The sequence below is a fragment of the Columba livia genome, chromosome 2, assembly GCF_036013475.1.
Source record: "Columba livia isolate bColLiv1 breed racing homer chromosome 2, bColLiv1.pat.W.v2, whole genome shotgun sequence".
NCBI classification, from domain to species: Eukaryota; Metazoa; Chordata; class Aves; order Columbiformes; family Columbidae; genus Columba; species Columba livia.
In genome coordinates, this window is record NC_088603.1 from 12,216,461 (window position 1) to 12,233,298 (window position 16,838).

General features: G+C 39.3%; 1 protein-coding gene across 3 annotated transcripts in view; it reads left to right on the forward strand.

Moving 5' to 3' along the window:
• WDR37 (WD repeat domain 37) overlaps positions 1-16,526 on the forward strand; it is a 48,871-nt gene extending 32,345 nt beyond the window's left edge. For all 3 annotated transcript variants that reach the window (XM_065050502.1, XM_065050503.1, XM_021290131.2), the window contains 3 exons: positions 10,903-11,037; positions 11,704-11,818; positions 13,283-16,526. In XM_065050502.1, the coding sequence (XP_064906574.1) occupies positions 10,903-11,037; positions 11,704-11,818; positions 13,283-13,414 (382 nt within the window). In that variant the 3' untranslated portion in view covers positions 13,415-16,526. The remainder of the gene's footprint in view (positions 1-10,902; positions 11,038-11,703; positions 11,819-13,282) is intronic.
• Positions 16,527-16,838: the final 312 nt, after the last annotated feature.

Below are 16,838 nucleotides of genomic sequence, written 5' to 3' on the forward strand. Positions count from 1 at the left end.
ACCAAGGTTGTTCTGCTCTCAGTTGTTGAAGAGATGATTCTGTTACAGAAGATGAGTATTTCACTGGGGGATGCAGTCAGAGGGGAGACAGGAATTCGGTGTTTTGCAGTCAAGACACATTTTGAGGGATTTTAGTTTTGGTCCATTTATTTTGCTGCCTATTGGCAAAATATTTTTAAATTACTCTCAAATCAACACTGAGCAATCTTCTCGCATTAAGCAGCGTAGACTAAACTGTTTTATGTGTTGACTGGAAAATACGTACAAGTAAGACATTTTTTGGCTTTCCTGAATGTCTAGTTGAATCATTTGCCAAGTCTTTAATATTTTGATAGGCTTTTGGAATCAGTTCTGTAAATCGGATGTTACAGTCATTAACGGTGATGATTTAAAGTCCTCAGCCATAAGTTTTAAGTGCCTCTTGCTAAGTACTATGTGATGAATAGCTGTCTACAGCTCATGAAGCAGCTATTTTTTGTTTCCTGTGTATTTCACCAGATAACTCCTGATGCATTAAACCAATGTAATTAGATGCCAGACATCTCAATTCTGAGGCCGACATACAGTGTTTGTTGTGTTGTAACCCCCAAAAATCGTATTCCATCCCGATATCCCTCCTCATAAGGGATCCAAACTGTCATGGAACTGTAATCTCATCTAGGTGTTTGTAAGCTCATCTGAGTGTGCCTGCTCTGGCAGGGGGTTGGACTAGCTGATCTTTTGATGTCCCTTCCGATCCCTAACATTCTGTGAATCCTCGCACTACCCGGCTTGCAATGTAAGTTTCGTTCCCTCACGCCGTGTTTGACACTCCCTTGGCACTGGCTTCTCTCCTGAACGCCCTAAAGCTTCTCCCGGGGCGCTTCCGCGGAGCGGAATCGAACCGGTGACTCCGGGGCGGGGCGGGCGCTGCCCGAGCGCTCCCGCCCGCGGTGGCGCAGCCTTGCGCGGAGCGGCCCGACGGCGCCAGCAGGTGGCGCCAGCGCCCCGCGGCAGAGCGCGCGCAGCGAGGCGGTGCCGGCCCTGTGCGGGGGGACGGACAGACGTCTAGGCGGCTTCTGCTTCTGAAACTTTGCATCTGCCGTGGGATTCCTGCCACCAACAGCAGCTTCTGGTGTTGGAAATGATTGGGAGGGCCTTGAGACTTTACACCTCCTCGTTTTCTGTTCCCCGCAGCTTTGTGCCTGTTTGCGCACCAAAGGCAAGACATGGATAGTGTCATTTCAGCTTCGTTTTACTAGCCTTAATGAGTTAGATTTAGTCAAAATGGCACGTTATCTTGTAAAAAACACGGCACAATTATCCTAATGTGTTGAGAGAATCTTGTTATATGCAGAGTATCATTTTGGAACGTGAATTGACATCTGAAATGGGAAAGCAATTGCTGTGTGTTGTCTTGTACTGTAAGGTGATGTTCTGTCAAAACAGGTGTATATACATCAGCTATGGTAATTATTTAGGGTTTTTTTTAAGTACAAGGACTAAGAAATCACGTATTATTTTCATTTTCATGTTCTGAGCATATAACTGCTTGCTTTACTAAAAGCAGAATATTTCTTATAGCCTGCTGCTGTGACACTCCAAGAAAATAAGTCATCCTGCAGTAAGGCCAGAAGGATGCTGTTGTGATCAGCGTATCTGTCTGAGCTTCCTGCACTAGTGCCTTTTTTGCATTAGGAGGTAATGTTAGTAGACATGCCAGTTGTATGTTAGGTTCTTCCAATGATAAAATCCTGGAAACTGCTAATTCCAGTGTTTAGTTAACTACCCTGTTAAATTTTTCGTGCCTCCCTATGTTTCTCTAGTGCCTCTCTAGTTTCAGTTTCTAGCTGCTGGATTTGGTCTTGAAGAGCTTTGGTTCCTGTATTAATAGATACTTAAGCGATGATAAAAGTCTTCTTTATTTTCCTCCAGTTCTTTTTTACGAATTATCTATTTTGCCTCAAAGTTTGTTGCCCAATGTATTTTGACTTGTAGATATTCATTGGTAGTACTTCTGCGCTTCAAGCCTGCGTTCCGCTGACTATTCAAAGTACGTTCAGGTCTTTTGTGAAGTTGCATCTTCCTAGGGAAGTTTTTAAATCTGTAAACATTGCTTCTTTACAGTTTTCTTGTATATGACTGTTTCAGTTCAGTCCATGTGTTGTTTGTGCCCTGTTGGCATAGTGAGAAAATATCATGTCACATTTTCTCTTAGGTTTGCTATGACTCCAGTTTGTCTCACTATTTGTTCTTTACTGATTAAAAAACTAATGAACTGGTGTGACTGATTTTTGCTTAAATGTAAGTCTTTGTTATTGTCTGATATTGTGTGTGCACCTCAAGGAATTTAGTGCTGCTAATCCCTGATCACATCTCTCTGTGAGATGTTTAATGGAGCCCTAGGAAAAGGTTACATTTATGTAATTTTCTGGATACTTATTCGTTGCATGTTAATTGAATTGACTTCCTGAATTAAAACCTCCAAAAATTATATTGAGAACTCAAATTCTGATACCTCTTCCCAGCAATACTGCTTTAAAATAAATATTTGATAATGTACAGCAGCAACTGTTCACCAATTGAGAAATTATTGTATTTAGAGGTTATTGATTAGAACTCTTCAAGTTAAACTAAGGTGGTGCTCTGAAGAGCAAAATGCTTCCAGCACCTACACGTTGGCTTTCATTCCAGCCTGCCTTTGTTCTTGTTTCGTGACTCCTGCCCGGCCCTGTCTGGTGAGGGCTCTGCAGGTCGTTCTTTGTCCAGCCTGTGGCCTGGTTGAACAACTCTGACATTGATGCTTGATGAGTTTTCCTCTGTCTTCAAGTACTCTGTATGTGCTGAGGTCTATCTTGATGTGTGGAGCTTTCTAAAATGTTCATATTGGAAATATTTTACTATTTGTAGCTTAAAAATGTCTTAGTCTGTGCAGGTTCAGTCAAGTACTTTAGAGACTTCGTACATTTATTCTGACAATTCAGTAACAGTGAAAATAAATGAATACCCTGTTGGTAACAATGCTCATTAGCTCATGGATTCATATACATATTTTAAGCCACACACTGCTTTTGCTATATATTTCTAGTATATTGATGCTTTATGCAGCTGAAGAGTTACTTGGTAGATATTAAGTGTTTTGTTTTGTTTAGTGATGGTCAAAGTTAGAGTGGTTGGACATTTAGTTCTTGAAATGCTTGAATAAAATGTGCAGGATTTCCAAGTCTGGACTTGCAAATACCATCTTTCCAATAGAAAAATGCTGTGTTCAGAAGGAGCTTTGGGTTGCTATCTTTAAGTGAATGTCCTTTGTTAATGCTTCTTGATTGTTCGGTGTATAGTTATGCACCAATTTGTCATGGCAATTAAATGCATTTTTGGCTCAAGAAAAAAATAGGAATTTGAACAGACACTTTAGACCTAGCCAGAAAAAGTTACGAAGTTTCTGTATGATTTCTCAGACTTACTGATCTTTGTAACTAGATTAAGCCAGTGCATCAAGCGTGAATTTGTGTTAGGTCTTGAGTCTATACCTTTGTGTTACCCTCTGCACAAACTTAGAGAAAAACTTGCTGAAAGTGTATCTTATGTTATTTGTGAGGAAGGGATGAACGAAGTGTCTTACAGCACTTTCAGACTGCAGTGTATTCCTTCTCCTTTCACTCTGGTTGTGTGGCTGTAGGAGACGGGAAGGGAAAGTTCCTGTTCATTTGCTGTCTATATGTCCCTACATATGCAGCTGGGTGGTGAGTTGTGCTTCATCATGAGAACTTTGGAACTAAAGAACTGCAGATATGTCTTACTGCTTCAGCTTCTTGTTTTCAAACTCCTACACTTGCTGGAGAATCGGAATTAAAGAATATAAAAATACTTAAGCAGTGGCTGCTTAGGATGCTGGGCTGAATTCTGATATTTAGTGAATAGGGAGTCAACGTCAAAATGGCATTCTCTGTAAAGAGACTAATAATTGCTTTAGTTTCATGGACACTCTATTTTGCCAAGTTCAGCTGGATTTCCCACTTTCTTTGTTCTGCAAAATGCAATTATTGTACCCTGATAGGTGTCTGTCTTGTACTTGAAAGAAGGGGCAAGGGAGAAATGCCAGCGCTTCGGGCAGCAGTCTCAATAGACCTCCCTGGTAGAAAGTAGTCTTCTAGATATCCCCAATATTGCGAGGTTACTGTTGGTATTCTGCTTCAGCCACGTTTTCTTGGTGAAGCTAAAGCATATCTAGATGTAGTTCTAGACATTCAAGTTTTGCACCTTTGACTAAAAGCTGTGCTGGGAGAGGGAGTGTTTTGTGCCAAACAAAATATCACAAATTGGACACTGCCAGTGGAGTTTGACCCGTTTAAAGCATCTGTACTTTTCAAGATAGTCGTGTTCTTACTTCAGCTATTAATGCCGTCAGGGACACTTTGTCTACCGTTTTTCTGTTGTTACTAATCAAATAATGCCTTAAACATTTACCATGTGTGGATCTCTCAATCCTGCTACTGTAATAAAGGCAAAATTTTCCTGTTAAATCATTCAGTTTTCTGCCCAAACCTTACCGATTAACTAGATGATTCTCATATTACCGTTAGTATTCCTAGCTTGTCCTTTGTGCTGTGTTTTTTTCCATTTTTCTCTTGTGTTTTGTTGAAAATGCCCCCAAACTTCCATTTCAGACACTGTTCTGATCCCACATTTGCATGTACATATTCTTTACATACTTTAAATGGAGATTACAGCTTAGACTTTAAGCTGTAGGGTTAGCTGTTTTTTTATTTTGTACTTCTAAACATGTACATATTAAAAAACATGCTCTGTTACACGGATGTAATAAATGTAAACCAAAAGTAAGGTTTCAGCAGTTTTCTTAGAGTTGTCTTATTAGCTGGCAGCTGAAGCACCCCCTGACTTTGTCTTACTTGCCATGTTGGTACCCCCTTCCTGTACCTGTTTCAGGACAGACTGGGGCCAACATGTTTTACGTGCCTTCAGCTCACCCAGGTTACCTGTCTTTGCTTTCTTGCACAGCATGAATTACCCTATTTTCTAATCTAACCTCCTCCCATCCCAACTTTGTGTACAGAAAGGTTCTTTGGAGTTGTTAAGACAGCTTTAAATTGTTAATTCTCAACCTAGCGAGGACCAAGAAAAACAAATGCTATGATGTTTTCTACTTCCTGGCAAGCATTCTTCTATAAAAATATAAAAAGCGGGATGAATGTGCATTTATCACATTTTTCTTCATAGGTCTAGGCCTACCATTTTTTGTCATTTATTTGGGTGACAATGAAAAAGAAATGCTAACAGCTGAAGCTCATATTGGCTATCCAGAAACATGTTGTCTTACAGTATCTTTTTACCAGTTTTGATAAATATTTGTAAGTTGACTCAGCTTGCCATTTGATAGAATCTGAAGTAGGTTCCCAGTGGTAAGGTCGTTTATTATTCTTCAGATGTTTCTGATGGGTGTTTTGTTTTATTTTTTCAGTAAATGCATGCATCTCTTCACCTGCTGAGATTGACTCCAAAGAAAACAGATTAAAAATTAAGGTTTTTGTTAGGCGATTGCTACCATGTGCACGTAAATGTACCATGACTGAGTTTGTAAGCCACAGTAACTAGTATCAACTTAAAATGTTTACAAGGAAAGCTATTATCAGGCTAGGAGGTAAGGCATGAAAATGTGATATGGAATTGATATTAGAGAGATTCTATAACTACTCCAGATTTTTTTTTTTTTTTAAGTGAAGACAATTAAACTTTTTCTCCTTTGGATTATTTTTGCTATCTTTATTTTAAAAGAATAATCAAAACTCTCTGAAGTTTAATTCCTGTTTTCTGTAGAAGGAATGTACAGAGATGACATAGCAAAGCCCCTTGCAACTGATTTTCACTGTAGGAAATACTGCTTGGAGTTCTAAGTAACTAATCTTAGTACATTCTCTACTATCTAACCAATACTGTGCACTTTGGAATGGAGGGAGGCACCCTGCAGCAACTCTTGAAATTCTGGGAAGTGAGTAATTCTATAACTGTTAGTTATATATCAGTATATGAACAGTTTGGTAAACCAGGAATGTTACAGCACTATCATGGAGCTGCTGACGTGACCAAAAAAAGGTGCTTTGAAAGATAATATTCTTTGATAGTTTTGCTTCCTTTATGTATTTGAACCCTTTCTGTTGTCATTGGCTTCCTCATGTTAGAAATTGCTTCCTAATGAATAAAGAAATACATGAAATTGAATAAACTACTCCCTAAGCTTTAAGAGTAAGTGCATAAAATTAAAAGCCCTGTAACTAAAAGAAAACAAACAAACAAACAACAACAAACCTTTAGGTGTTTTAGTTTGGGGAATGGGGTATGTAGCATACAGAGTTTAGCTGCACTCAGTGTGGCCATCAGGGGTTTGTCAGTCACTTTAAAGAGGATGTAGGCAGTAAATCTGTATCTAGTTGCTTATGAGTGCTTTAAGCTTTGCTGCAGTAGATGGAAAGAATCTTAATTCCATTTCTGAATGTGTGCACTAAAAAGTGCCATGATTTTTTTCAAATGATCCACGGAAGGGCATAGCCAAAGGCCTTTCATTTGTATCCTGTTGAATAGAACATAATGTTTTGTAGCGTGCTGTTGTTCTAAAGCTTACTTAACATATGCAACAATACTGCAGAAGTAAATGGACCTTTTTTATCCCATCATTATATAATGGATTGATTTTTTTTTAATGATATCTGCACCTTAACTAATGTACTAAGTTGCCATTGAGTAATTCTTGTAAAAGCTAGCAATTGTTTTCATTCCTGTATGATTTCATTATTTTAAAACAGAGAGAAAAGGAGATACTGTCAATTTTCTCTAAATGTCATGAAACATGTGTATCTGGAATAGACATCGTTGATTCAAACACCAAAAAAGTGACTTTTCAGTGCTAACAATCATTTCTGAATTCTTCATCTCCCCATTCAGTGTTAATTCCTTCATGGTTTTTTCTTACTGTTTCTCCAGTTGGAGATAAATCCACAAACAGACCTTTGGGAATTGTATGTGTAGTTCTTCCTGGAATCAAGTGCCTTTAGCACTTACAAAACCTGACTGCATTCCCACGGCCTGAGCCATTGCCCTTTACATTGGGCAAACCCTTGTCTGTATCTGGAGGTTTTTAAGCCCAGGTCCTGGCTTCCCTACGGATGGCTTTGCCTGGGGATGTTTTATTTTGTTTTGTTTTATAGGGGAACTTTGTTCCCCTAAAAGGAAGGAAAATCTTATGCAGGAACTGCTGTCTCAGATACAGCTCCTCTAGGTTTTGTTCCGGAATTTTACATCTTAAAATGAGTGGGGTGTTATTTGAGCACTCAAATCTTGCGGTTTAACTGCAGTTTGGTGTGCGTTGAATAAATTTATTGGAAAGCTCTGGTTTAGTCCATTTTCTCCAGAACTTTGTCCCACGCGCATATTAATGCTTACAAGTAGACACTTTTTCACAAGCAAGAAAACATGTTACCTCCAAGTGTTCCACGGTAAATCCCAGTACAGATTGCAGATCAAAATGGAAAGAGCAGTGTTAACTCTTTTTTCTTGATGCATTGCCAACAAAGGTTCTGCATCAGCATTTCATGGTCCAACGTTTCCAACTTTTTTTTTTCCCCCTCTTCTTCTTTTCCTCCCCTATGTGTGAAATTTCAGCAGATTGTTATGCAAAGCAGTTTTGTGTCTTGGCGTGACGGGGGAGGCAGCTGTTGGGCCTAATGAGCGGTGCCAGCGCCGCGGAACCGCTGCCGCTGGAGCCCCGCGGAGAGAACAGGCTGCGCGGGGCCGGGCAGGCGCCTGCGCTGGGAAGTGCCGCGCTGTCAGCTGCGAGTGCACGCTCGGCTGCTCCCTGCGACAAGATAAATGAGTTTTGCTGGAGTTTGGCGGAGGATGAAGCTTTTCTGGAGAGTGGTTGCAGCGCACCGAACTCCCTGTGGGACCCGCGGTTTGAAGTGTTGTGAGGCTGCTGCTTCTTTGCCAGGTTTTGGTTTTTTTTTTAGTGTCCTGTAATACCTGTCATCTTTTTGAGTTATTAAAAACCTAATGTATTCTAGCATTCCATTAACTCGGAGGATGATGATCTTTTGTTGATGCTTTTTATTAATTTAGCCAAGGGGATGTTAACCACAGTTGTAGCTGGGTTAGACTAGTATAAACAAAGTAAAACTGGCCACATGAAAATACAGGAAAAAGTCTGGATTTTTGTGATGTGAGAGAGGGAATACTTTTGATAGATTATTTGTATATTGGTTGTTCTGCCAGCTTCTTTCTTCCCACACAAACCTTGCTTCCCATTCTCCTCACCTTCCCCTTTCACTTGGGCTGATATCCCCTTCTAGTTTGTAAGTATGAAGTGGCCTTTCTTCCTGTTGCTATTTTGTCTTAATTAGAAAAAAACAAAAATGGAGATGAAATGCACGTCCCTCACCTTCACAGAATCACAGAATGTCAGGGATTGGAAGTGACCTCAAAAGCTCATCCAGTGCAATCCCCCCGCTGGAGCAGGAACACCCAGATGAGGTTACACAGGAAGGTGTCCAGGCGGGTTTGAATGTCTCCAGAGAAGGAGACTCCACAACCTCCCTGGGCAGCCTGTTCCAGGCTCTGGCACCATCACTGTGAAGAAGTTTCTTCTCATATTTAAGAGGAGCCTCCTGTGTTCCAGTTTGTACCCATTGCCCCTTGTCCTATCATTGGTTGTCACCGAGAAGAGCCTGGCTCCATCCTCCTGACACTCACTCTTTCCATATTTATAAACATTAATGAGGTCACCCCTCAGTCTCCTCTTCTCCAAGCTAAAGAGACCCAGCTCCCTCAGCCTTTCCTCACATGGGAGGTAAGATGCCCCAGTTTGGAACAGCAGGGGAGATCTGTAGTTGCGTAAGAAAACACATGAGCACAGCACTTGCTCATGTTTTAAGGCAGTAGTGTTGTACATGTTCTTGAATGTATGTGTTTTTTTAATATTAACTCAATATATTCCACTTCAAAACAAAACCAACCAAACAAAAAAAACACACACAAAAAGCCCCAAACAAACAAACAAACCCCCACAAACAAAAAATCACAACCACCATCAACACAAAACCAAAACCAAACAACCAACCACAAAAAACAAACCCTTGGTCTTTACTCAGATGACAACAAAGTGCAGATAAGCTGAGTTGTCAAGTTGGTGAGAATGATACTGCTTTTGGCATTTCTAGAAGTGGTATTAAGTTACTTAAAACTTAGATCAGATGTGTGTGTTAGCAGCAGAATACTAAAATGGTGTTTATTCACTCACATGGAGCTTTTCTGTGACTTGAATTCTTTATACTGTTCTGTACAAGGAAGTCTGTGCGTGCAAAGTATGGAGATTTAATAGTGCATTTTGAACTTATAAACATTGTTTCAAACGTGTTACAGCAGTAGAGAGTTCAGTGACAGTCTGAGATGCTTTACTGAGGTATTTTGCAGCTGGTATAAAGAACTAGTGAGGAGAGAAATGCAGGTGTTGGTGAGTTTAATGAAGGTCAGGCTGGTGGGAGACAAGTTTGGTGCTAAGAGCTTACCACCCCTATTCTGTAGTAACTTGACAACATGAGTGAGTTTTCTTCCCAAATGCAAAAGTGCCTGATGGAAGAGACTCATCGCTTGTAACCTTGGTGTATGTGTTAACTTTTTGACTCTTGGTTCGTAAAGTCCAGAACATGAGGCAAAAACAACTTGGTTCTTATTGTAATCATCTCCCTGGTAGCTTAGCTGCACTCAAATAATGCATTAGGAAACTTGCTATCATGAAGAAAGTGGGCCTTCATCCTAATTAAAACTTAATTTGGTGTCAATTTAAATTAAGAGGCTTGCATAAACTGGTCCATTGTGACCTGGCTAGTGCTAATCTCAATCAGCAGCTTGGATAGGACATGAATTCAAATTTCTGCAGAACAACCAAAATGACAGTAACAACTGACAACTTAAATTAAAATTACTAAATTCTAAGAAATTGATGTGTGTGACCCAGGCTACAAGATAGGTCATTAAATCAAATCTGTAGAAAAAGAGTTGAGAAGCCTTCCCTAATGGTTTTAGGGAGAGACAAAAAGGCTTTGTTAGTACATTATGTGGGCAGAAAATAACTGGGTTTGAGTAGGGAATTCACACAGTACTAAAATGAAAAGAGGCATACAAAACCTTTAATTGGTTAATATGAAATAATACGTAAAAGATTAAAAGGAAAAAATCAGCTCATCATCGTGAGACGTATTCATTTGAGCTCAGCTCTGAAAGTATTATATACAAAGATAATAAAATACAAAAATGTATTTTTATATATTTAATATCTTTTGAAAGTAATATTTTGCGTTTCCAATTGTTAGAAATATTCTTGGGAGTGTTTCTCTGCCCTTGTGCATTTATAGACGTAATGTGTAAAATTTGAAGAACTGTCTGGTCATGCTTCTTACTGCTACTACTTGGCATATTTTTTGTCTGACTCCCAGACTTCAGGTACTAGTAAAATAGTAGAAATCACAACTAGAAATTATTAGATTGCTGTAGCAGGTGCTGGTGGAATTATACTGGAAGCTCTGTGTATGTATTACAGCATGTTTAGGTGTGTGTACAAAATCGCTTTAGCTACATCTCGGGTGTTTTGGATTTCCTCAGCGTCTGTGCTGTGACAAATGCCAGTGACTCCACTGCTGGGCTTGTTTCCTTAGCGCTTGGGCCAGGCAAACCCGTGTACCTTCAGTGACACAACTTAGACTTTCACTATTTCAGTTTGCTTCAGTTTAAAAAAGAAGGGCAAAGTTATATGTTTTAAAGGAAACACAGGAACAGAAAATAGAACTTTAAATCAGCAACTAGTTTAATAAAGAATTTTAGAGCTTGATGTCTTTGTTTTTGCTCCTGATTGTTTAGCACTGTGACATCTGCAGTTTTCACTGTGGGAGACAATGTTGTATCTGGTAGCGATGACCGTACCGTGAAAGTTTGGGATTTGAAAAACATGAGGTCTCCTATTGCAACCATCCGCACAGATTCTGCAGTCAACAGGTAAGCAGATCTCTCAGTTACTATTTTTCTTGATTAGTTTTTTTTTTTTTCACACATGGGAATGGTTTAAAGCTGCTCCAGGGAAGGTTCAGATTGGACATTAGGCAGCATTTCTTTACTGATCGTGTGTTCAGACACTGGCACAGGCTTCCCAGAGAGGTGGTTGATGCCTCAAGCCTGTTGGTGTTTAAGAGGCGTTTGCACAATGCACTTAATAACATTTTAACTTGTGGTCAGCCCTGAAGCGGTCAGGCAGTTGGACAGGTGATTGTTGTAGGTCCCTTCAGACTGAAATAGTCGATTATATTAATTCACTGAATGTACACTTAATTTTAGTACCTAAAATCAAATTTGAGATTGAGATTTTGGAAAAGGTCTGAAATGGTTTTATCAAATGCGGGTGTATTCAACATTAATTTTCACTAAATCCATTCTATTACTTTTATGAGAATTTTTTTCTGTGGGATGTAGATGTTAAGTCCGTTTGAGTGTCGTCTGCAATAGAGAACATCTTAGTGATTTAATATCTTTCTTTTTTCACTTGTGAATTCTAATCAGGAAAAAAATCAGCTCTATTGCTTCTAGTGAGCTTACACTTGTACTGCCGAGTTCTGTTTTCCAGGCTCACTGTTTTGTTCATAACCTACTTTTGTCTCTTCTGTCCAGGATTAACGTATGTGTTGGCCAAAGAATCATCGCCCTTCCTCATGACAACCGGCAGGTCCGATTATTTGACATGTCAGGAGTGCGATTAGCCCGCCTCCCTCGCAGTAATAGACAGGTAACAGTATCTATAGCTTTCAAGTGTGTCTGTTCTTCTTTCATACAAGATTAAAACTAGGATTTGGTCTCTCTAGCTTACCAGCTGAACAAATGCTGAAAGGTAATTGTCGATACAAATATGCTGTTGTTATTGAAAATGGCCAAAATGCAAATAAGTAACAATTTTAGAATTTTTATTTGGAATTAGAAATTATATTCCAACTGGATTTCATCATAATTTTAAATGTGTTTCATTATCTTGATGTGAATCATGTCAGAAAAGTGACTCACTGAGGTTTAATGCTTTTTTTTTTCAATTACACGGTATTTAATTTGTTGTATAAAGGAACATGAAAGTGGAGTCAGTTTTGCAAGCTTGTTGTGTGTGATTGGCTGATAAATGTTATATTTTTTCTTCCTTGCTTATGCACATAAATTCTTGGTATTTGGTACCAAGTACTAAACCATCCTTGCTGCAGCCATCAAGTTTTGTGCATTTGTGGTGCTATTTGGCATGGCAACCATCACTGATGGAGCAAATTAGACTAAGTGAAATTAATTGGATTATGTCACCTCAGTGGGCTTTTTTGGGTGGATTCAGCGACTCTTGAAATAATTTAGGAAGGGTTTTTAAGACTCATTTAGTATTTTTTAGTCATTTTCTAGTTTAGGGTTTTTGTAGTGTATGGTTTGGCTCTTTTTTTATTCCTAAGATTTCCATTCAGACTGACACTGCTGAAATCATGGCTTCTTTTTTTTTTTAACCTAAATGTTAGTCAAAATTGTCCATTTTTTAAAACTATTGGACTTGACTGATAGATAAGGCATTGCTTTTCCTCAGTATGACATTCGTGCTGTGTAGTATTATCCTTTCTGAATTGGATACTTAATCTTGCAGGTTTGTAACAAAGGAGTTGCCAGCTAATAGTTTCATATTTTAAGATTGCTTTTATAAATAAGAATGTTAAAATCAAAATTTGATTTGCTTTTATAGATAAAATGCAATTAAATAGCAAACATACTTGGGAAAACTCAAAAGTTTTGATGCCCCTGTTTGTTTGCTTCTGTCATCATGGACCTGGTGTTGATATTAAGGAGCTTCATCATTATAAAGATTTTTACATTGCACATGAAAGTACCAATGACCTTTAGGATTCCAAGTACCATTTGTGAAAACTAGTGAGAGCATTGGCAGGTTTGCCTTTTGAGTCGCACTGAGTTGTTAACATAGAACAGGGGTGTCCAACTCATTTTCATGGGGGCCGCATCAGCCTCGCGGTTGCCTTCAAAGAGCCAAATGTCATTTTAGGACTGTGTGAATGTATGAGTAGTTACATTTGTCTGGTCCTAAAATGACGTTCGGCCCTTTGAGGGCAACTGTGAGGCTGATGCGGCCCCTGGCGAAAAAGAATTTGACACCCCAGACATAAAGGCTTCCAAAAAATGCCGTCAGTAACAGCTGTTGTCCCGTGACCTGTCGCAGGGCCACAGGAGGATGGTGTGCTGCACCGCCTGGTGTGAGGACCATCCCATCTGTAACCTCTTCACATGTGGGTTCGATCGGCAAGCGATTGGCTGGAACATCAACATCCCCGCTTTGCTACAAGAGAAATGAAATGCTGGAAGAATTTTTGCGTTTTCTGTTGCCATGGACTTCAACACTTGCACAGACTTTCCGAAAACTGGTCTGCTGCCGCTGTAAAAGCTCTTCCTTAAGTGGAGACTTTAGCAAATATTGTTCTTGTTACCACATTGTGCGCAGTTTGCATGAATTGTACAGACAATGTGATTTTTTTTTTAAATTAGTTCGTCTGGTGTATGAACTTTTCTATTTTGGCATCCACTGGTCAATATGTTCACTGTTGTATAGAGCACATAAATGTTCGTAAGTTATTTAGCGTTTAATAGATACACAGTAGGGCATTACATTTGTGACAAATGTGAAACTTCTGTAATTCATGTAGAGAGCGTATAGCAGTCTGTTACATTTTTCCATGACTCTACATATCTGCCTTGTGTTAAAAAGAATCTGCAGGGCTAAAACTTTGAAATGAAGTGTGAATTTCACTAGTTGTATGGTTGTAAACATTTTCCTGGTTGCATCTGATTTGGAATACTTTTTTTAGTGCTGCGGCATAGTGCAACTTCAACTCCATTTTTTATTCCAGTTACTGGAGAAATAGTAGGTTCGAGAAGGAAAACACAAGCAACTTGTAGTGAGTATCAACTGCCAGGTTTATTTGGAATGCTTTTTGTACTTTTTCTTTTGAAAAAGAAAAATATTCATTCTGCCCTTCTTATACAAAGTAATTCTGAAATCTCATGGCATTTCATACTAGCAAAAATCCAGAATATTATGATTGTAATCACTGAAATCTAGTCAAGCAAATTTTGAAGCACTTTAGTTTATAGCTATTGTTATAAACCATTTATGAAAGTTTGGCTTTACCAGTGAATGTGAGCTGATCTTGGTAAGAAGGATTGGATCTTTTTGGTGATCTGCCCAGAAAGGAAATAGCATTGTTTCGTTTTTGTTTTTTTAAACATATATATATATATATATATATATATACCTACAGTGGGCATACTTTTAATTGTGTTCACTTCCCATATTTTTATTTTGAGCCAGCAATACAAAGTAAAGGAGTACTACCTCAAAAACAAATGTTGGTCAAGATGCATTGAATCTCGCTGTAGCCTAGAAAAAAAAGCACTTTTGGTCTCTGGCTGAAGTGTTAGGCGATCTCTGACATGAGGGGAGAGACAATCATGCTAAATGTGATCCTTAAGATAATTAACACTTAAAGCTAATGGAGCAATACGATAAGTAAACATCATCTGTCACCTTTCTGTTCTCAGCCGTGGCAAGGGCTGCTGCAGTCCCTGCTCTGCTCCAAAAGGGGCTGATTAACACACGTCTCCCTTCTTCCTCCCAAATTATCTTACTCCGGTTTTTCTCCTCACTGGGTTTCACCTTTTTTGCACTGGCAGTGGGGTGTCACACCACAGCTGCTGACCATACAGGTGAATGCAGGTGGCAGCGGACATCTAGAGAATGAGATGCTGCTTCAGACAGATGCCTCTTTAGCTGTTGGGGGATGCTGCCCTGAGCTGTCTGACATATCACAGCATAAATGCAGGGTGAGGGTAGGCCAGGGGTGCGCAACAGGAATCATTTGTGGCAGGTTGGCATGTTGTAGTATTGGGAACTTTCAATCTCGTGTTGATGTGAAGCTGTACCTGTGCTACTGCCCTCTGCAGCACTGTGTGTGGTGACATAAGGGCAGGTGTGTGAACCGATTCTCTTGTGAACTGACGTGAAGTGGCATTGGAGTGCGATGCGATGGGGTGGTGAGTATATCGCTGAGTAATTAGAGGGAAACTAGGGTCCTAGAAATGGTTTTGGAGTGTAACACTGAGGGAGCTCAAGGTATTTAATGGAGAGTGTATGCACTATCTTTATAGTACAGGTTATTGCAGCAGCTCAATACCTTGTTTTTTTTTCTGGTGGTCCTTTTTTCTTTGGTTTGTTTTTGTAAATTTTTTAGATACAAGTTACACAGAGAATTATACCGAAATAATCTTAAAATCCCAAAACTAGTGAGGTTGAAGAAAGGACCTTCAGAGTTTTAATTCTGCTGATAACAAGGGTTAAAGGATGGTGTTCAAGTTTATTTTCACTTTTTTTTTTTTTTTCCTGAGTTTTTAGCTCTCGAGTAAAGCCATTTGATGTTAGGTTGCAGATTTTGTTCTTTAAGAAAAAAATACTCACTTTCTCTTTTAGTTGGTGATGGAGAGAACTTGGTACAGGTTGATGCCATTTAAAAAAAAAGCACCAAAAGGAGAGAAAATGTCTCTCCAGCCAGCAGAAGCCGTTTCTGCAGCGTTTCATGTGCTGTCTTGAGCAATGAGTGTCCTTCTGTTACCTGAGGTTTGGGAGAGGGTCACTGGTTTTGGTCTTGCTGAAAACGAAATAGTCTGTTTAAGCTTCTCCAATACATGTGGAACACAGGACCACTGGACTCTATGCAGTTTAATCATCATTGCTGCCAACTTTTTATATCACCAGAGGGACCATCCTCTGGCACTGGGAGTGGGATGATCACACACTTTCACTTTGGAAAGAATCAACCAAATAAGGTGCTAGAGCCATGTTCTCACGAGCAGGCGAACACTTCATCAGCTAAACACTGAACTATCACTTACTTTAATTTTCTATACTGTACCAAAGGTTAAGCCGAGGCTGCCGTTCCCCTTGGAGCAGAATCACCCGTGCGCAGTGTTAGTGAATAATGCTGCAGTGACTGAGTACGTGGAAAACATTTTGTGGCTTTGAACGTTCTAAAGAGTGTTTTTCAGCCCTGAACAATGTCCAGCATTTCATAAAATGGAGGAGAGTTGCAGTTAGAGTGTCAGTATTGTGCAGAATTTCACAGAAAACTCATCACTGGGCAAAATCAAGCTTTTTCTGTCTTTCTCTCAAGCAATGCACATCAGTTTTCACAAAATTTGTGTATATTTTACAATCAGGAAGATCTGGAATGAAACATCCTATTTGTTGCCTAAATCTGTGAAAACCACCTTTTTGGAAAAAAAAAAACAAAAAGAGAATTTATAAGTTATGTGGAACCACTTTTTATTATTCTGCTAATTTGTTTTTAGATGTACAGTGTTGTTCTTCATTATGATTCAAAATGCATTAAAACATTCAACATTTTGTTTTGCAAGTTGCTGTTCTTCCGTATTACATTAAGGTTGCTGTTAATCTTAGAATTTCAATTTGTTAGTAGTCAAAGGATCTTCCTATTCGCTTTCCACCCTTTTCTACCCAAAAAGTTCATTTCCAAGGCAGCGATGGCCACAGTTCTGGAAGAAAACCAAGTCTGTCCCTGGAAGCAGGACTTGTGTAGTGCCATCAGTCACGCTGCCAGCTTAAAATAAAGGTTGTTTGCTTGTTGCACCCATATTATTCAAAACATAACGCTTTGCAATGTTGAAATTAATCAACTCCGGTGCCTTCAGGTTTCGGGTGCCATGCA